Source organism: Diadema antillarum, unplaced genomic scaffold, assembly GCF_040938485.1.
Source record: "Diadema antillarum isolate AM-2024a unplaced genomic scaffold, OU_Dant_1.0 seq00000798_RagTag, whole genome shotgun sequence".
Taxonomy (NCBI): Eukaryota; Metazoa; Echinodermata; class Echinoidea; order Diadematoida; family Diadematidae; genus Diadema; species Diadema antillarum.
Window position 1 is genome coordinate 1,285,001 of NW_027271682.1, and position 20,307 is coordinate 1,305,307.

General features: G+C 40.1%; 1 protein-coding gene across 1 annotated transcript in view; it reads left to right on the forward strand.

The window, feature by feature from the left end:
* Positions 1-18,466, forward strand: part of LOC139739377 (MAM and LDL-receptor class A domain-containing protein 1-like) — a 19,480-nt gene extending 1,014 nt beyond the window's left edge. Inside the window, exons 2-19 of the mRNA XM_071649997.1 lie at positions 472-737; positions 2,310-2,397; positions 3,676-3,822; positions 4,532-4,797; positions 5,230-5,320; positions 6,947-7,111; positions 8,016-8,284; positions 9,313-9,403; positions 10,001-10,195; positions 11,132-11,409; positions 12,145-12,235; positions 12,657-12,860; positions 14,044-14,306; positions 15,060-15,121; positions 15,789-15,949; positions 16,394-16,674; positions 16,961-17,051; positions 18,178-18,466. Of these exons, the coding sequence (XP_071506098.1) occupies positions 472-737; positions 2,310-2,397; positions 3,676-3,822; positions 4,532-4,797; positions 5,230-5,320; positions 6,947-7,111; positions 8,016-8,284; positions 9,313-9,403; positions 10,001-10,195; positions 11,132-11,409; positions 12,145-12,235; positions 12,657-12,860; positions 14,044-14,306; positions 15,060-15,121; positions 15,789-15,949; positions 16,394-16,674; positions 16,961-17,051; positions 18,178-18,443 (3,275 nt within the window). The 3' untranslated portion in view covers positions 18,444-18,466. The remainder of the gene's footprint in view (positions 1-471; positions 738-2,309; positions 2,398-3,675; positions 3,823-4,531; positions 4,798-5,229; positions 5,321-6,946; positions 7,112-8,015; positions 8,285-9,312; positions 9,404-10,000; positions 10,196-11,131; positions 11,410-12,144; positions 12,236-12,656; positions 12,861-14,043; positions 14,307-15,059; positions 15,122-15,788; positions 15,950-16,393; positions 16,675-16,960; positions 17,052-18,177) is intronic.
* Positions 18,467-20,307: the final 1,841 nt, after the last annotated feature.

Consider the following 20,307-nt stretch of genomic DNA (forward strand, 5'->3'; position numbering starts at 1 on the left):
AAAGATATAGAAGTGTGGAAAGACAGTAAAATCAGGACCAACGCCCCCCTCCCCCAAGACACGTAATTTTAGCGTCACAATCAAGTTTTCAGGAAAAACTTCAGTGATATCTACCAGGAGCCAGCCGGTAGAATGAAAATGATGCTCTGCATCAGATGATGATGTGTGATGGTTTGATAACACATCAACGGTCATAATCTGTGGGGGAGGGGTCATCTCGTAATTTACAAAATAATGATGAGTTTAGCATTTTTTAATGTAATGTAATATGAAGGGTCATGATTTCGTTAAACCAATTTTTCAATTTATCTGACATTATTGAATGACATATTCTCTGTTGCACGTTTTTCACGTGATTCTTGACTTTGTATTATAACAAAATCAACATTTCAGTTTCAGTTTGTTTTATTATACATGAAATTGAAATTAGATGTTCTTTGAGATTTTGCAACCCTCTCGTCCTCCTTCCAGGTTACTATATTTACACGGAGGCATCGAACCCGCGTCGGCCAGGCGACATCGCGAATTTGCTCACCCCTCCCCTGGTCGCAAACGGTGGCGACAAGTGTTTCAGTTTCTACTACCAGCTCAACGGGGAGGATGTGGGGAGTCTACGCATACTCTTCCAGCGGGAGAACAGCACTGATCGGGATACGCTGCGAGAGTGGAGCGGGGACCAAGGCACCGTCTGGCAGAAAGCCAGCATAACCATTTCTCAGCGAAACTACGCCTTTCAGGTAGGATTGATACGATTTTCATTACCCTTCCGATTGATATGAAATTGTCTGGACATGTTTTTATGTCTTTTTGGTACCGCTAGGTCGCAGTATTATTTTCCCTTCGTCAACATATCACAAGAAGATAATCATGATACTTTAACAAATGATATAGTGATCACCGTATCTTTGCACACCATATGAATACCATCCACACTTTTTGAAAACGGAAATTAGTCGCGTGTGCATTTGTGAGAACAGGGCCCTTAGTGGTGCAGTCTGCAATTTTTAATCTCTCGCTTCAACCTGAAGAGGTGGTAGTGAATGATTTCTAATATAACATACCAATGTATTCAATGGAGTAACAAGAGAAGCTGTAAGGGTAAACCAGGCATGAAAGTTAAGGCTTACCTGTGCTTCTGTCATACAACTGACGTATTAAAAAGCAGCACCAAAAGTAAATAGATAATATCATATGAGACAATGCTAGAGATGTCAGAAAAGAGTGTTGAAACGAACGACGAGGGCAGCAAATGTTGTCGGTATTGGTATCCAGCGTCTTCTCAATATGTTCCTTATTTAAAGTGTGGAAGAGAGAAGACAAACGTTTTGAAGGTTTCCATGGTGGTAAATAATTTAGTGATGGATGGTTTCATGGCACACCAAGTTCTTTTTTGGATGAGAGTGTGGTCCTGAAGACTATTTGACGAAGATGGACTGGCCGCCAATATCCCTTCTGGGCCTTGTTTTATGAAGAGTAAGTAATTGATTAGTTGATTTCTATCATAAGTCTTTATAATCAATCCTTTGATAAAATGGGGCCCCGGTCCCCAACGGTCACCAGTTGAACGGGGCAGATCCCTTCATTTTACATTTATTACTTGGTCCAGTATACTTTCCTGTTCGTCTAACACCACTACGGCTGAACGCATTTAATGTACTATCAATTTTGTCTAATGCTATTTTATCTAATCTTTAGTTGGTGTTATGCCAAGTTTGGCTAATCATTGTTTCGTCTAATGTCCAGATGGTCTAATTGCAATTTTGTCTCCTTGGATTTGTTTTTCCACCTGTAAGTAGACCAACATGGTAATGAGGCTAAGTGGCACTTGGACTAGATGTTCATCAGACGAACTGGTTGTAGACGAAACGGGATTAGACCATGTGGGTTGTGACTATGCTATAGTATTAGACGAAATGGGAGTAGAACAAGTGATAGACCACCTTATTTTATCCTCCAAATGCATATGCAAGATGGAGGGGATATCAAGAGCACTCATTTACATGACACTGTCTTACAAACACTCTTTTCGAATGTCCAATACACGCACCTCCATCATGCTAAAATCATACCAACAATCCCACATTTCCGAATCGTATCATCTAAATAATTTGACATGATTCAAAGGAGAATTTAAAAATTTACCCGCATCTGTGAGACATATACTTACTTATGTCATCGACAATGTGATTGACTTTTCTAGCTGTAATCATTATAATGAGAGTACTTCAAGTAGAATTAAAATGTTACAAACACAGAGTTATCATGACCCAGAAGAAATTAATTATTTATCTTGAATGACTTTACCACAGATCATCTTCGAGAGTGTTGTAGGAGAAAGCTACCGCGGTGACGTGGCAATAGATGACGTGACTTTTGAAGATTCACCCTGTCCTCTAGGTGGGTTCTTGCTGCAGTGCAATCGTAGTTTACTGTCCCTGTCAAGGCGCTTTAACGCTATTCCCACGGAGGAGGGGGGGGGGGCATTTTGGCCCCCCCCCGACCTTTCGCGTGATTATTCCGCAGTGCGTGATGCTCTCGCCGCGACATTTTATTACTTTTTTCTTTCAAGTGTCGCGCGATTCACGACCGAGATCTGAAAGGGGGGGAGGGGGAGGGGGCGAAAACCCCCCCCCCCTTTGGTTTCAATGAAACTCCCTCAAAAAAAAATCCGGTGGGATTAAGGTTAAAGGCATAATCTACCATTTGCAGATGAAACAAAAAACCATCTTTGTTGTTACATAGATCTAAAATGTGATTAAGGGATAGAAGCGACCAATGCAAAAATGTGAATCAGTATGAGCAATGTTTTAGTATTGTTAAATATACACAATTTGAACAATAGTTTTGATAAAAGTATCCTTATTTCTACAACAAACCGTCTGCAGTTATGGTTTATTAAGAAAAATAGTGATATTTTCTTATAATTTAGACTTTTTATTTTTGCAAAATCTGATATGGTAGGATGTTTTGTGAAAAAATTGACCTTATATGCATCTAATGTGATAACTCGAACACTAAGTCACTGCTCCCATTGGGTAAACAATGTATTCATGGAGCAGCGGAAACTTTCTGCGTCAAACAAATTGATCACAATAGTATTTGTTTTCATGATGATGATTATGATGATGATGATTATCATTATTATCATTATTGTTATTATTATTATTATTGTTATTGTTATTATTATTATTATTATTATTATTATTATTATTATTATCGATATTATTAAAATAAGTTTCTGTCATAGGTCTCATATGTCTTCGGTTTGATTTAGGACAATCCTCATTCAGAGAGATGTTAAACATTGCGAAAACAGATGAGATTAGTAACGATAATCATAGGAGAGAGCCCCAAATTGGCTATATCAAACTGGTTCTGTTTACATGGTGAAATGTCTTCTTTATTTGCCATGTACAATACTATGTCATTCAGTATTCAGTATTACCTATCACCAAAACTTGGTTGTATTCTGCAGACTGTGTCATGTTGCAAGTGAAAATTTAAACGAATTTGCCTGGAATTCCATGTTAATGGAATAAAATGTACATGTATATATATATATATATATATCAGTTATAATCGTAAGACATGCGAGAGGGCACATTTTGAGATGTAACCCTCTGTTTAGGGAAAAAATGTTTGTTTGCTTTTTCACTTAACCTCCACCAAATGTAGAGACGCTGATGTGCACGTTCGAAGACCAGAGGATCTGTGGGTTTACCCAGGACAGGACGGATGACTTTAACTTCTACTGGTGGAAAGGACGGACATGGTCTTGGGGAACTGGGCCGCGATATGACCACACATTCAAGAACTCGAGCGGTGAGCGGTGTTCTTGTTTGTGGGGTTATTCCACTTCTGTTCCAGATAAATGTCGCAAATTGAGCAACGTCATGGAGACAAAATCATGTATTATTGAGTGCTTCATTGTTCTAGTGCTCTGCCTTTCAATCGGTGGGCCGCAAAGCTTTCGTACGTGTTCCGCGATGTCGATCAAAATGATATAAAACAGATCCGTACTTGATCTAACTATGGGCCTCGAAATATATTATATGAGGCAAACTGGGCCTCGGGCAGGACAAAGTTGAGAAGCGCATTCTATTGCATAGTTCATATTCAAAAGAAGTTTTGTTTTGGTATATGATCGCTTCACGTCTCTTCTCGCAATTGAAATGATGACGTCATTGCCTTACAGCTCCCCTGTTGGCTGACGAACCTATGATGGAGATTCCTTCCTGATAACTTCCGTATCTTATTTTTTACTATCATTATTTTCTTTTTTAAGTGAAGCTTCCATGGTGTCTTTGTGTGACTTTTCTTTATGTATCATTCTGAATGCGTGATAATGTCCGTTGTTTCATGTACACTGAGTATGGAAACATGGGCTGGTGTGAAGAGAGATAAAATAATACCATCAGCATCGAAGACTTTTGACCGAAGTCACTAACATGACTCGATTGAACATGGCATCCATCCTGAATTAACCAAGGCATGCTGACCTCTGGAAACTATTCGTCTGTTCTGAAAACAGGTCACTACATGTTCATGGAAGCTTCATACATGCAAGATGGTCACACTGCCCGGCTGATAAGCCCGCCGCTAATGGGGTACTCCTCGAAGCCGTCTTGCATGATCTTCTTCTACCACATGTACGGCTACGAAGTCGGCGAGCTGAATGTCTACATCAAGAACGAGACGTCTGATGCCCTGGGAAATCCGGTCTGGAGCTTGGCCGGTAACCGTGGCGACCGATGGAGGGCAGCAGAGGTCCAAATAACAACCCCTCTTACTCATCAGGTGTGTGGGATAAATATATCGTACAGTAATGACGGATGTTTTATTTTGTGTTACATACATTGCATCTTATCCCTCTCCGCTATAGATACATTCGTATATTCGAATAAAGTTGGGGGGGGGGGGGGACAAGTAAAGCTTGATTAAATTGTATGTCACTATTGATAGGACGGTATCGGATGTTCTCTTTTGATCTTGAGATAGGCCTACGTGTGTTGACATGTTGGAAAAGGCCGACGTTACATTAAAAAAGAACATGTTGATGTAAACGCAAGTAAACCATGACAGCAGGTATTTTAAATGCCATCTTCACCATCAAATTTATTCTGCTTCTAGAACTGAAGAAGTTTCTTTTGTTGATTATTTGTTTGCTTTTAGCGGAAGGTTATTGTATGTACTATTTTACTTACGATGTGTTGGCATCTCCTCCTTCAGGTTGTATTCGAGGCGGTGAGGGGAGAAAGTAGTAGCGGAGATATTGCTATTGATGACGTCAACATAACTTTTGCTGAATGTCCCGGACACCGTGAGTGTTTTGTTTTTATTCCTGTCAGTTTGCTTTTATTTATTTCCTTTTTTTAGGGGTCGGTGCAATATAGTGCTAACCCACACCTTTGTCAAAATTGAGTTACATGTATTTTCATAATCCTTATCCTTCACTCTAACCTCCGTGAAAATATCATATTTGAATTCAACCAATAAGATGGTAAAAAATGCATGCATTCATGTTTTATTAATGTACAATGTATGGGCTTTCCAAAGATTCAACAGCGATTATCTCAAAATGACTATTGTGTGGGTTAGCACTATATTGCACCGACCCCTTCATTATTTGAAATGCGACCTCAAGCTCTAGCCAACTATGGTTGCTGTTGGCGGTTATGATGGTAGTGTTGTTTTCAGCCTAGTATATACATGAAGAGTTTGTTTGCAAAAACCGAGAAGTCCAATTTTTGAAGATTTTGAAGTACGGTCTCTGTCATAAAGTACAAAATAATACCTTTTAAATGATATATTGGTCACTACATGTAAAGGTACATTTTTGAAGTTATGGTCAAAAGAAGCAAAAATTTTCTTATTATTCTCTTTATTTTTCTTGACCTTTAATCGCAAATATCTCCATTTGGCAAATATGGACTTATCGGTTTTTGCGAACAAACACTTTACATATTTTTTTCCATTCTCTTGAGTATTGCATCGCATCGTGATAAAAATCGTAAAAGGACATTACGCGCAAAAAGCTCTCGATTTAAACAAAAAAGAAAAGATAGTTTGTTCAACTTTTGACGGTGTTGCTATAGCATGATTTTCACACTTTTGTATTTATCAAAAGATAATCGATTATAAATGTCCTTACCACACAGGCTGCCATAGACTTACAATAGAAATCAACTATATAATCAATTTTATAACTATTCACAAAACAGGACCCAGATGTGTGTAAGTAGAAGCGAGAGAAACATAAGCTCTGGAGACTGGATTTGTTACATTTTTCAACTTAGTTTATTTCTGGAGTTTAAAAGTTTTAACTCAAAACTCCAAAAGTTAATAAGTACAAGTCGCCTTCACAATAATATCAGAGAGAAATCTGAAAGTGGCATGCTCCCATGGTGGATGTTGAATCAGATCTCTCCTCATGACCTTAAGAGGAGAGGCGATCGGACCGATCTTTCTGTGCAGGGTTTCTCGGAAATAGATGAGGGAGGAAGTGGCTTTCACCTTCTCAGTAGTTGTTTAATTTTGGTGAGTGAAATGGGAGAGTAGCGTTGACCTTTACCAAGGGAAGGATCAATGATTGAGTGACTGGTAGAACAGTGAGAATGAAAGCCTCTTCGTTCTGTCAGAGTAAACTTTTAACAGGTGTTTAAGATTTACAGGAGGGTGACTTGTTGTAAAATGAAGAGGGGATTCAACTCACATTTCTCTTCTTGAAACGAAGTTAAACTGAATAAGATGGATCTGCCTTTAAATTAATCACTGCATAACTCTACATCGGGCAGATTCTATAGGGCTCGTGCCATTTCACATCTTGACGAACGTTGTGCATTATGCATCCATGTATCGTTATGACGGCGGGAAAAAAAAAGACCAACAGGCCAGAAAATAGACTGATAGTGCTTATAATTTGCACTTCGCTACTTTTGCCCCATAGACGTGTATAGAAATGAAAGCAGCGTGACGTGTCAGTTTGAAGAAGCGGAGTTGTGCCATTACAAACAGGACAAGACCGATGATTTCGACTGGAGATGGACAAACCGCGGCACATATTGGCGTTTCACTGGACCTTCAATTGACCACACGAGGAAGGATGAACTAGGTAAGGCATACTAACATTTCTCATTATGTTTTCAAATACTTCTGTTATAGCTTTTCCCTTTGCTCTATTACAAGTGTTTATGATCAGAAGAATAATTGCCGATGGATGATCGACATCACCGTTCGTCACACAAAAGTCACACTTCGCAATGATGACACAGATGACCGTGAAGCCGGGGGGGGGGGGGGGAGTCCTAGCCAACCTTATTTCAAAGAAATAAAAAAGAAGCCAATTTACGTTATAAAATGCTTGGTATCTTTATCATGTCTTTCATTGAAATTTCTTTGCGATAAGCTAATTATTGCAACTTGAGATCATAATATGTAATAATACAACGTATATATAATATATCCTCTAGCCTCCCCCTTAAAAAAAACCAAAAGACGAAATTGTGCAGGAGCACGAAACAAATACAAAAGATCCTAGAATTTTACTTTCTTTTGCAGTTCAACACTTCGCTTGTACCTCAGTTTGTTTTAGTGTGAGATTGATTTTGTTTCGCCAGCAATGCACACTTGTCGAATCGTAGCTTCATATTCAGAAACAATGTATAAAGTTTGATGATGATTTATATTGATGGTAGCTGCCCCATCTATCCTGTCCATGTTCATCTGTTCTCGATGAACTGTATCATTATCATTATCATTACATTACATTACATTACATTACATTACATTACATTACATTACATTACATTACATTACATTACATTACATTACATCACATTACATTACATTACATTACATTACATTATACATGTATTACATTACATTACATTACATTACATTACATTACATTACATTACATTATTGTCTTTGGATACAATCGGAAGTATTTTGATAAACATGATCGTGAGAGCGTGAAGTTTTAAGATCTATAAATTGTTATTTGTTCTGGTACGCAGGGTTTTTCGTCTACATAGATGCTACATTTTCAGGGCCACGAGACGCTGTGGCCAGATTGATATCGCCTGAAGTTCCTCCCCAGCGGCGCAAGTCCTGCGTGGTGTTTTGGTATCACATGTACGGTAGAGACGTGGAAGAGCTCAAGGTTTATATACAGCCGAGAGGCGAAAGCCTGCCCAGCACGCCGGCGTGGAGAGAAAGCGGTGACCATGGCGACGTGTGGCACAGGGCAGCCATTGACATCAGCTTACGTAACATAGCCTTCAAGGTAGGTCATCAAGACACTGAAGGGTTATAAAATAAGGGGAGACATTGACCTCTGTTTCTTAAAATAAAAAGAAAAATCAAGGGCAATAAACCAATTAAAATGTGAGCTTCACCACGTGAGGTGGTGCAGGATGTTGACATTTACTTATCATCTCTTTAAGACCACCTTAGTGCTTTGCTCACCTTCTTGTATCCGTTATTGCAAGATGTACGTTAGTCAAATGATTTTGCTTCTGTTCAGTACTTCAGTGCTATCATAATAATCTTCAACTCGGACGTTAACCAAGATCCACCTCCCGAGGCGATGTTAATCAAATAATCATCGACTGGGAGGGAGATGACTACAAGAGCGATATCTTCATCGATTCCAATCGGGGATATGTAAAAAGTGCTAACGAAAAAGACTATCACATGATATGTGATAGCATGGATGCTGGGGGAAATTGTTAAGCAATCCCAATGGTCAAACATAGTTACTTATGAGGTCTATAAACGCTGATATCCTCCTCAAAGACAGTGCGTTCATATCATATTTACGCTTTATAGAGTTGTAGGACACATTAGAGATGGCTTAATTTCAAAGACGTTGGTGATTATGGTAGGGGTCTGCCGCTTCCAAAATGTCAAACCCTACTGGTAGGATATTGAGCAACATTTGCCTAAGCGCAAGTAGCAGGAACAAAAATACAAACAAACAACAAGCGCTTGGAAACATTGTATCAAGTGCATTACAACTATTATCATTATTATTATAAAAAAAAAGAACCTGCCGCTGCGTTCATTTTCGAGATGAATTTCTGTTTAACTTCTGTTTTTCGACTCTGGTTTAACATGCGTGAAATTTACCGAGCTGAGACTGCATTCTGAATTCTGCATTCGATGAATAGTCTTTGTTTATCTTGAAGCAGTATTCACTTATCTTAAATATAGCAATACTTTGTCATATATATATATATAACTTCTTTGGTCCTATGGATTCTATCTTTTAAGCTAATACATGTTTATTTTTACTTCACATACTCCTCTCAGATTGTCTTTGAGGGCAAACGCGGAGCACACATCCGTGACGATATTGCTCTCGATGATGTGGAACTCTTTCAGAATTCACCCTGCCCAGATTGTATGTATGAACTATACACGCTTTACGTTCCGTTTGTTTGCATTGCGTGCTGTGTGTGTGCTTTTTGTACTCATGTTTTTCGTGTATAGATCTTGTGACAAGTGTGTGTTCTGCGTGTGTATGTGCTTGTGGCTGTTAGTCAGCCGTCTGTCAACTTTTCAGTTCCACGGTGTATTATGCTTTGTACGCGATGTCAGTAGATCTTTAGCACTGTGGTCCTAGGTCCTACAAGAGTTAACGCCGCCGAAGCCATTTTTACGTGACCAGTCACCATCACTCCTATCCCTCGTTGTTTGCTCTGGAAGGAAAGAAAGAAAGTTGAATTGAAACTTTTCTCCACACAGAATCTTTCCCATTCATCATTATTTGTTCGTAGCATCATGTAAAGACTAATCTATAAGCAAATCTTTTTTTCGCCAGACCTGTGTGCTCCATGAAAGTATCGATGCCATGCCGAGTAGGGTGACATTGACTCGTTTGAGAGTGTTCTTGTTATCCTCTACTCTCCCTCCTTTTATCCCTCTGTCTATCTGGCCATAAGATCATTCATCAGTTCGTTTCTGTTCACTTTTGTTCATTCATCGATGCCGGTCACAGTTTACACCACCCCGCCTGCTCCTACCACCCTCCCGCCGATATGGAGAGACATCAGTTGCACATTCGAAGAAGGCTACTGCAACTACACTCAGGCATGGGACGATATCTTCGACTGGGTGAGACACCAAGGCAAAAACACCTGGAGCTTCTGGGATCCTAAGCTCGCCAAAGATCACACCCTAGGAAATTCGCAAGGCAAGTTATTTTCTTCTTCTCCTCCTCTTCCTCCTCCTCCTCCTCTTCTTCTTTTTCTTTTAAGTTCTATTTCTCTTCTTCTTCTTCCTCCTCCTCCTCCTCCTCCTCCTCCTTCCTTTTATTCTCTGCTGAATAAGACATTAGCTCTTTATCTGCCTAATGACAAGATTGCTACTGATGGATAGTCTTTGTCCCAAATATTATGAATTATCGCTTCAATGGGGAGGGGGAAGGGAATCAAACTGTTGATGTATGTCATCCTCTACAAGAAAGGTTCATGAACGTTTACACTCATCGTCCTCGCTGAACAGGTAGATGAAAGGTCTAGGAAAAGAATAACAATAAAAGCAAGATTTTGCTGACTCTAATGTGAGCTTAAGATGATGAGATGTTTGTGAGTCGTGAAGAAGAAGTCATATTTGTCTAAAAACTAGGCCTTCATGTACTTGAAAAATACTTTATTTTGAATCATATCTTTGCTTCCCCATAATTTAAAGTCTGTTGTAAATTGTTATGGTCAAATTAATTATGCAATACTTTAAAGAAACGAGCGATGCATAGTTTTGGTGAACTGAATTTTCTCAGACATGAGCAAGGAAGAATTACGCGATGAAAGTCACTTTATATGGTTAGCGTTTAGTGTTGAGCACTCACTGATTTTCGAAACTGTTAATTATGGATATATAGGTTGACGTGAAATGCATATGACAAAGGGAAAAAGATCTGAATCCGCAGGTACCTTGTAACACCGACTATTAATATTGTGTCAACGAAAGAGTACGGGCTACACATTATTGTGTGAAGTAATTTCTGCAGAGATAAAAGTACACTTTACTTAATCCGCATAAACTTTCGGTATTATGACGTGCACTGGCCTGCCATGATTTCACTGCAGTGTGGCAATCAACACTATGTGTCTTGTATCAATCTCCATAGGATATTTCATGATTATGAACAATATGTGGTGGTTCTTCCACCGCCCCAACGACATGGCCCGGATGTACTCACCACTCCTACAGGAGTCGTCCACACCTCGCTGTCTCCAGTTCTTCTATCTTCTTAATGGCTGGCTCCCGGAAGTCTTCCTGAACGTCTACGTTTTGCGCTACGGTGACACACTAGCCTTTGATCCAGACTTATCTTACGTTGGACACAAGGGCGTTGATTGGCAAGAGGCTTTGCTCGACATACCACCCTCAGATTATCCAGTCTATGTAAGTAAGGCGCCTGGTGCGTGTGGTGGGTCACTTTGCTAGCAGCCAAGGAAAAAACAAAAAACCAAAGAGATTTACACCTGTAAAATCTCTTTGGAAAAGACACTCCCATAGCTCCCAACAAAGAACGTCATGTACGTCGCAGGGACCCCTTGGAACGGGGAGGGGGGGGGGGGGCTGTAGCCCCACCTCCACTTTTTTGTCTCATAATGATAATCATCATCATCATGAATTTAAAAAAAAAATAATCGGGAGGGGCGGGGCCCACAACACCTATGAATTTCCAAATGTTCCATTCTACATTTTCCCGGCTAACCAGGGTGAAGGAGGGGGAATTGACTGTGACCCCCCCCCCCCACCCCCCCCCCCCCCCCAAAAAAAAAAGAAATGTTCTGCAGCCCTTGTGTAGTTTGGCCTTGGCCCAAACTCCACAAATTGGTCCTCTTACTGTGGGATCCCCTTATCTATATTCAGGGACGTATGTCCTATTTTCTGACTTACTTTGATTTTGATCATACTATTATTGTATGAATTTGGTACATTGTATGTTTATTTCAGCACCTATTCCCATGAATTGAAAGTGGTGTAAGTTCAAAGGTCAAAGTAAAGTGGTTCATTTCAGGTCGTGAATTCACTAAAGCTTAGAATTTCCATGAGTGTTGATACAAGTTGATGGAATTCAAAAGGAGAATCATTGAAAACTATCATTTTTTTTTTGTCGTCTTCCTTTCACAGATTGTCTTTGAAGGGGTGCTGGGCCGGCTTTGGTGGCACCCAGAAACTGGTTTGGATGACATCACTCTGTTGGAAGGAAAATGTCAAAGAAGTAAGGCAAACAATTTCATATTATACTTAGTATCCTATCATCCCATCATATATCCCATCATCTCCTTACCTGCATTGTATATAGAACGTGCAAGTGTATTTTGAAACCTTTCAAGTTGAGAGACAAATACTGTGAAACGCTGCAGGTATAGCGTGAAATATATCAGGTTTCCCTGTTTGACCCGTCAAAATACTGAATGAGCGGTGGAAAGATTATTTGCCAGGACGAATCGAAGTGTTGCTTGAAAAATAGCGTGTGTGTGAGTGTTATCATAAAATAAAAAAAAAAGTGTGTGTGTATGTGTGTGTGTGTGTGTGTGTGTGTGTGTGTGTGTGTGTGTGTGTGTTTGTGTGTGTGAGAGTATAGAAAATACGGCGTAATTATCGTCAGAATCTTCCTGGTTTTTCTCCATGTCCATCAGGTACAACAGCCCCACTTCCCATGCAAGCGGATTGTGACTTCGAAGGAAAAGGCGAAGCGGCCCTATGTGGCTTTACTAATAAGAGAAAATACATAGAATATTGGTGGTACCGAGACCAGGAATTCAACTGGATGATGAATTCGGGAAACACGAGCACACTGGAGACGGGCCCCCCGTCAGACCACACGTTTAGAAATGCAACAGGTAGGGTGGGGTCATCCCACAAGACCGACACCCACGAGTCATACAGCCCACGAGTTCGACATCGAAAAGAGGTCCATGAGTCATACAGCTCACGAATCATACAGCCTATGAGTTCGACGCTAGGCAAATAAAGCCCATGAGTTCGACAATAGGTAAAAACAGCCCACGAGTTGGACAGATACAACACGTTACTTATGTGTCGGTCTCGTAGTGTCAAACTCATGGGCTATATGACTTGTGAGCTGTATAACTCATGGGCTGTGCTGTATGACTCGTGAGTTCTATGATTCGTGGGCTGTATGACTCGTGGGTGTCGGTCTCGTGACGTGCACCCGGTAGGGTTGACCTCATTAAAGAGATATTTAGCAAACGTTATAACCGTCAAGATGACTTAAAAACAGAGTACACAAAGTGCAATAGAAGTTGAATGAACTGACATAAGTTTAGAATGTTAGAAGTGCTTGTGTGATAATACCAAACTAGATAATTTAAGGGGATTTCACTTCAACCATTACCAACAAATTGTGTCTCTTGCGACATATTTATGTGCAAGAGTTACTTAGACCGTTCACGTGATATTCTATCTCCCATGCAATGTGTATTTCTCCCCTCTGAATGAGCAGTTGTTGTTATTGAGTCCACTGCTTGGGAATTCTAACCGTGGTTTTCCCTCTGACGTTCTTCCTTTTATAATCGTTATGCTAATGTGTTTCTTGATTACGAGTTATGAGATAGGCGGTAGAACATCTCGCGAATTAATCTACATCATGCAGCAACAATTATACCCACTCAGCATGTCATCAAGTTTAGTAAAGGATTCATAGTATGAGCTAGAGAGGATGGTGTACTTGGTCTTCTCTGGATGACTACGCAGCGAGTATAGGAGCACTGTGTATTTCGGAATTTAGGACCAGGAAAATATTCTTAATAATGGTAATGACTCTCTGTGTACATCCCTTTGATAACACATGGAATACTCGATGGACAAGAGATTCTGAAAAGAGTGAAGGAAATAAAGTTTCCTTTTGATGAGTGTGTTTATTTTCTTCGTTCTTTCACATAATGTTGGTTGTTTCTTTGTGGTAGGCTTTCTCATTATCTTAAACTAAATATTCAGAAGTGATGTTTTCATCAACCTGACTGCGAAATGAAATGAACCTCTTGCATCGACCCCTACTTACAGGTCACTACATGTATATGGAAGCATCGCAGCCACAACGCCCCGGTGACCGAGCGCGTCTCATTTCTCCGCCCCTTAGCAGCAATGGCCAGCGAATCTGTCTGCATTTTTATTTCTACATGAAAGGGCGCGACATGGGGGCGTTGAGTGTCAAGTGGCTTACCCCTACCGCTCCGGAAAAGGAGATTTACAGGGCGAAGACTAAACTTGCGGATCGCTGGCAGTCGGCCTACGTTGATATCTCATTCGTATCCGACAATTACCAGGTCTGTATGCCTCACTTGATGTAGTCCCACTTTTAGCCTCTCTCATGCTTTGCTGTAAATAGAATCGCGGACGAAAAATACGAGCTTATTTCAAGGCAGCATATATATATATATATATATGTGTGTGTGTGTGTGTGTGTGTGACTGTGTGTGTGTGTAATTTGTGGGTGGGTGTGATGTGGGTAGAAGTGACGGTATAAAATCGCATGTGGGAACCTCTACGGCATAACGAAAGGACATTCATTGTTTGTCGACTGAGATTGGAGATGACAGCTGCATTAATGTCTGTAGTAAACATGTTTATTTATTAGTCATAGGCATCATTGTATTCCGTTGTATCGACTGGTAAATTGCAGTCAGATATACAGGGAATAAGTATGTTTTCCCCTCCTGTCAACTGCTTTGGTCATAATCGACCTAAGCTCAAAATAAACATCCCTTACTTCTTTAACCATTCAAATGAATTTACACACGAAATAAAGCCAAACAACTTGAAAAGAAATGCAACACACAAGATTTCGTACTTTCTTATAACAAACTTAAGTGAAAATTCATTTAAGATATACAATATTTTGTTTTCTCGATAATTTTTTTGGAGATAACATTTTGGTCATTCGACCAAACTTTCGTTCGGCGATTGTTTGTACATGTATTTACACCTGATTGATTCGAATTGAATTTGGTAGAATAGACTGAGATTGCCTAACACTGATGGAGAAAAGATAATGTCAAATCTGTTTGATGTCTTGGCAGGTGATCTTTGAAGGAGTAGTCGGGGATGGTTATCGAGGAGATATTGCCATCGATGATATCAGGTGAGTTTTTCCAATGGAAAAGCTAATTTCCTCTCGATGCAGTTAAGAAGGCCCTTAGTATCGAGGACATTAAAGGGGATGGCTAGTACCTGATCAGTGGGAATCAGTGGGAATGCTGAGGGGTAATTGTTCCAATCCTTGTGGATTCATCTAAGAGTACATTATTAATCTATTGTTGTGTGAAAATGATTTGCTTCAGAATGGTCTCATATTCTAGAAATGTGCAGTTTAATGTTTCCAGGTTAGCATGCCTGCGTACAGTGACGGGGCGATCATTAATGGGCTGTTAACGATTGGAGGGGGCTTCAGCTTCTTTTGTTAAAAAAATAATGATCATAATGGACTGTGATAATGATGATCTTGTCAGGTTGACCAGTTAACTCATATCGGATTATACGGAGAGCATGAAAGTTCTATTGTTTTTGGGTGGTAGAAGGCTTCTTTTGTGTAAAAACAAATTATTATTTTTGTTCTACCACCCAACGTTCTTCCACCACGGAAGCCTTTAAAGATCTTGTTTTTCCCCAGTGTTTATGTATATTGTTTTGAACTACAATAACCATGATCTCGATGAGATATTATCGCTTGTTTCATTGTTCGTCGGTTTATTTTTGACACATTCCACTCCGAGCATTGTATAGTTCCAACCTGAATTTATATTGCCCAGGTTCTTACCAATGCCCTGCAGTGGGTACGAAGCAGAAGTTTCCTGCGGCTTCGACATGGGGTACGAAGACTGCTTCTTCCGCCAAGACGACGTCAACCTCCTGGAGTGGCTGTGGTTTGACTCTGTGGGTATAGACCCGTCGCCTTTAGCAAATATCTCAGGTGCGGACGGTTCCGTCGGATTTGGAAGAATGTTCATATTCTACATAATTATCTGTGGCCATATCCGTGAACGATATTTTTAATTTAAAAACTAGCAATATTCGTAGAATGGAAAATACTTTCCGTGGATAGGTGTTACCGGAGACTACAGGGTCGGACAGGGTGATTTCAGTCTTCTTCATCGCCAAATTATACGAATGAGTACTTGACAACGCCAGGAAAATAAGAATGGCAGGGCCTATGGGAGAGTCGGTGCCATCGCCGAACATGTTTGAAATATAAATCGCTTCGCTTTACAGACCTACAAAATCTATTCGTCACAATAGCCTTATTGTAGTAGTAAGGTGAATTGCAGACACAGAGCTGAATTCTTCCAGTGGAATACTTTGGTATAAGTCACGTTTTCTTTCTCACACACACATTCTCTTTCCAATCAATTCACAGCGCCGGTTGGTTCATTCCTATACATCACCAGTAGCTCCATGGCCACCGCGAACTCAGCTGTGCTCCGCCTCCCCAAACTGAGGAGACTAGACATGGACCACTGCCTATCTCTTGATGCCATCGTTCGGGGCGACGCTAAGGACGCGGCCCTGACCGTAGCTGTAGAATACACCAATAACACATGGCGCCCGCTCTTGAAATTCTGCTCCCTGAACGCGTCGCAGTGGACAACCTTTTACCAAACGATCGACCTCGATCTGATACAGGAAGATCCCTTTCAGGTTTGTCGATACGAACTTCTTTCAAACACACCTCCCCACCTTAAATGATAGAAAACAAGTTTGATTTGAAGGAGTATGATAATGAGATTGTATTTATTTTTTTTTTCATGTAAAACATAATTGTTATAAAATATGTACGCAACTATATCTGTTATGATTCGACTGCACATACTCTTAAGTGCTTCTGCTCGTTCTATCTATAGAGATTTTAATTCAGTATATCTTACACACATTGTTCTTGTTCTCCATTATGTTTTTTTTGATCTGCGACTGTGTTGATTTTCAGATAAGACTCTCTGCAACAATCACCAATAGCAATGGAAACGCCATCATTGCGATTGACAACGTCACTCTTTCACAGGCGTCGTGTGATGTAGGTAAGAGGGGAATTCCGCGATATTACGATATCTTAGGTTATGAAAAGGAGTATATTACATCATCATGAATCGGAAATGACAGAATACTCAAGGTATGTCTACCAACTCGCACTCGAGAAATAAACACAATATGCGTAATTTTAGGTAGAGTTATTCAGGGAACAGTCAAACCGGTTAACCGTACGTCATGTTTTCCTATACAGTGTATGTGCTTTCCTTGCGATAGCAACAGGGCAATCGTGTTGGTTGACATTCTTGGGCTAATGGCGGAGTTACCATACTTGCTGCCACACCAGATAGGCAAGTGTACTGAAGTGAAGGCCAAATAAACTATAACGGCAGAAGGGATTGCGTCGTAGAGAATGATTCCCTTCTCGACAATGGTGCAGCTCATAATCGCCGTAGAGGGTGCTAACTGGCGCAGTTTCAGAAAGCGCTATAGTCAAGAGGAGTAATTATCTCTATTCAGCTTATGAACAGAAAAATACATGTAGATACATTGTAGATGGGTACCAAGTATACAGATAAACAGATATCTTGATAGATAAATCTCCTGATCGTTTTTTGTTGTGACTACTGCAATTACTTTGGTTTGAGAGCTGTAATCAGCCTCTTTGTGTTGCTGCCTCTGGGCGTTAAAAGAACCCCCAGAGTGCACCCAAATTTTTACACTAAATCTCATTTCCTACAGTAAGTTCATAAAGAGAGGAAATGAAGAGACGCATCCCTCACATCAGCATGTTGGCAACGATTTGATTCTGATCTATGTGAAACCACTAGGTAATAACATCATTAGGCAACATTATTGGCAGAGAGAATGGTGTGGATCTTTATGGGCGATGATAGTCATCACCGGGGCCCGTTTCATAAAACTTGTCATCAGTGACAAGTTGTCATAGATGTGACAAGCTACAGAAATCATTGCATCTGATTGGTTGAGACCAAATTTGTCATAGAAATGTGGCAGTTGTCACTGATGACAAGTTTTATGAAACGGACCCCGGATCTACTTTGTAGGGATCGTTTCGCCTATACGTTCCTGACTTCTTGTGCACTAAGCATTAATTTGGTAATATAAATTATAAATGACCTTTGTGTTTTCTGTCCCTGTGACTTTTATTTTCAGTTAAGGCCAATGCTCGAAGCTCAGGGGGACGTGGTGGTGGTGGTGGTGGTGGTCGAGGGAGTACCGCTCTCGGGGCCATTCTTGGCCTCGTCCTAGTCGCCGTAGTCGTCATGCTTATCGCCGCGTGGTTCTACATTCGTCGCTCGGGTGGTTTCGGCGATACGCCTTTTGCCATCAAGTACAAGAACAAGGAGGACAACGCGAATCCGGTCACGCTATCCGGCGAAGCGGGTATTTCGAACCCGGTTTACGAGAAATCCGCCTGATAATGATGGAAAGGGAAGAGTTGTTACAGACGCGAAAAAAGTGTAGTCATAGAGTTGATAATTTGAAATATGAGTAACCTTTACTGCACTATGTCAGGAGAGGTTATGGACTTTGCAATGGGAGAAGGACCAAGACGAATTTCAGATTTTCTTATTTATCTGAATATCCCTTCTCGTGTTAATGACGACTTTGCGTCGATCGAATGTTCGTTGTGGTGTCAATGCTTTTTCCCCTTGCCATGTCTCAAGTGATGGCAGTTTTTGTACCTCTTGAGCTTAAAATGTACCAAACAGGTTTTAGAGTAAAATTAAAGCTGTCACTCTTTCTTAAAATCAGTGAAGGTTCAAAGATTGCAAAATAAGTTGAAATCCGCCCGAATGACAAATGATACACTAGAAATGATATCTGAGGAACACAGCAGCAAATAAAAACAGTGAAGCACAAGGAAATCGTTTTAAAAGTTTACCATGCAGACTAGTAGTAGGTAGTTGTTTCGTAGTTCCGTCATGAAAAGTAGACCTTTCCGCCGAAATATTATTCTGTTACAAGCCAGGCTGAACGTCACTCTGAATACCATTAACCTTGTTTACGTGTGGTAACTATTACGTAATTCTATCAACTCTTGTGTTGCTCAGAATTTCATTTTGTGAATATGTACATGTACATTTCCCATACTGTTCTTTTGGTTACTTTTAGCGACTTAACATAAAGGCTTTCCGAGATTTGTTTAAGGTTTTGGAGGTATTATAGGATCGGGGAGGGGTTTATGAGAAGGATGGGGGGGGGGGGGGCGTCCCTCCTCCCTGCTTCTCCCCGACCTCCTCCCTAATCAATCCACCATTTCTTCTACTCAAAACAACCTTAAAGTAACCCAGTGCCTCTTATAGCAGTTACACGAGCTTATTATTTGTGCTGGACAAAAGAATTGAATTGAATTGAATTGAATTGAAATTTGGTGAAAACAAAGATGAAAGCAGTCATTGTACGGGTCCACTCCTCTTCTCCGCAAGGTGTAATTGTACAAGACTGTTATGAGCAGAAACATTCCGGCGGTTCTTTTATGTCACCGATCATCATTCCAATTTAGTGGATGAAATTTATTTTTCGCAATTTCGCCCGATGTACTTCTTCCCTTGAAATGATGGTAAGGAAAGCAGCAAAAAATTGTATCAATTCAAATACCAGCACCTAGCGGTGTAGCAAGACATCGTCATCGATAAAGTCCACTTGGAATTTTACTTTACTCTCACGAGTCAATTCTAATTTCCTACCAGCTCTGACTTCGAGGAGAAGTGCTTAGTTCTCGAAAATATTTGAATTTGAAATCAAGATGACAATTTATCCCGACAGGATTTTGTGAATAGATTAATGATATTGGACCAGCGAATGGAGTAAATACCACAAACTGATAATGATAATGCTGTAGCTATTTTTATTGTGTAAACTGATGTATACATTTGTGAAAGTCTGTGGAAGAGATTAACCTCTTATTAATAAAGAGTTTCTGAGATTGTCGATTGAATTATGACAGAGCGTATCCCACCATTAAGACTAAGCAATAAAACTTCGATCTCGATTGGCGTCTTAAATTCTGTAATTTATCACGATACTCAAACGGTTCAGATATCGTGAGATGTTTCCTCTTTGATTTCTCCTTGAGCGCAACTTATTAACATATTAATTTTGACAAAAATCGAAATATTTTAAGCTTGAACAGAAAGGAAACCTACAAGTTTCAAATAAATGTACAAGTATTCATATGAATGTATATGCAATATATCGACATGATTTAATTCATTATAATGTATCTGCGTATCCCTCACATTTCCCTGTAAATTTGTTCTGGTTTCTTAAAGTTTATTC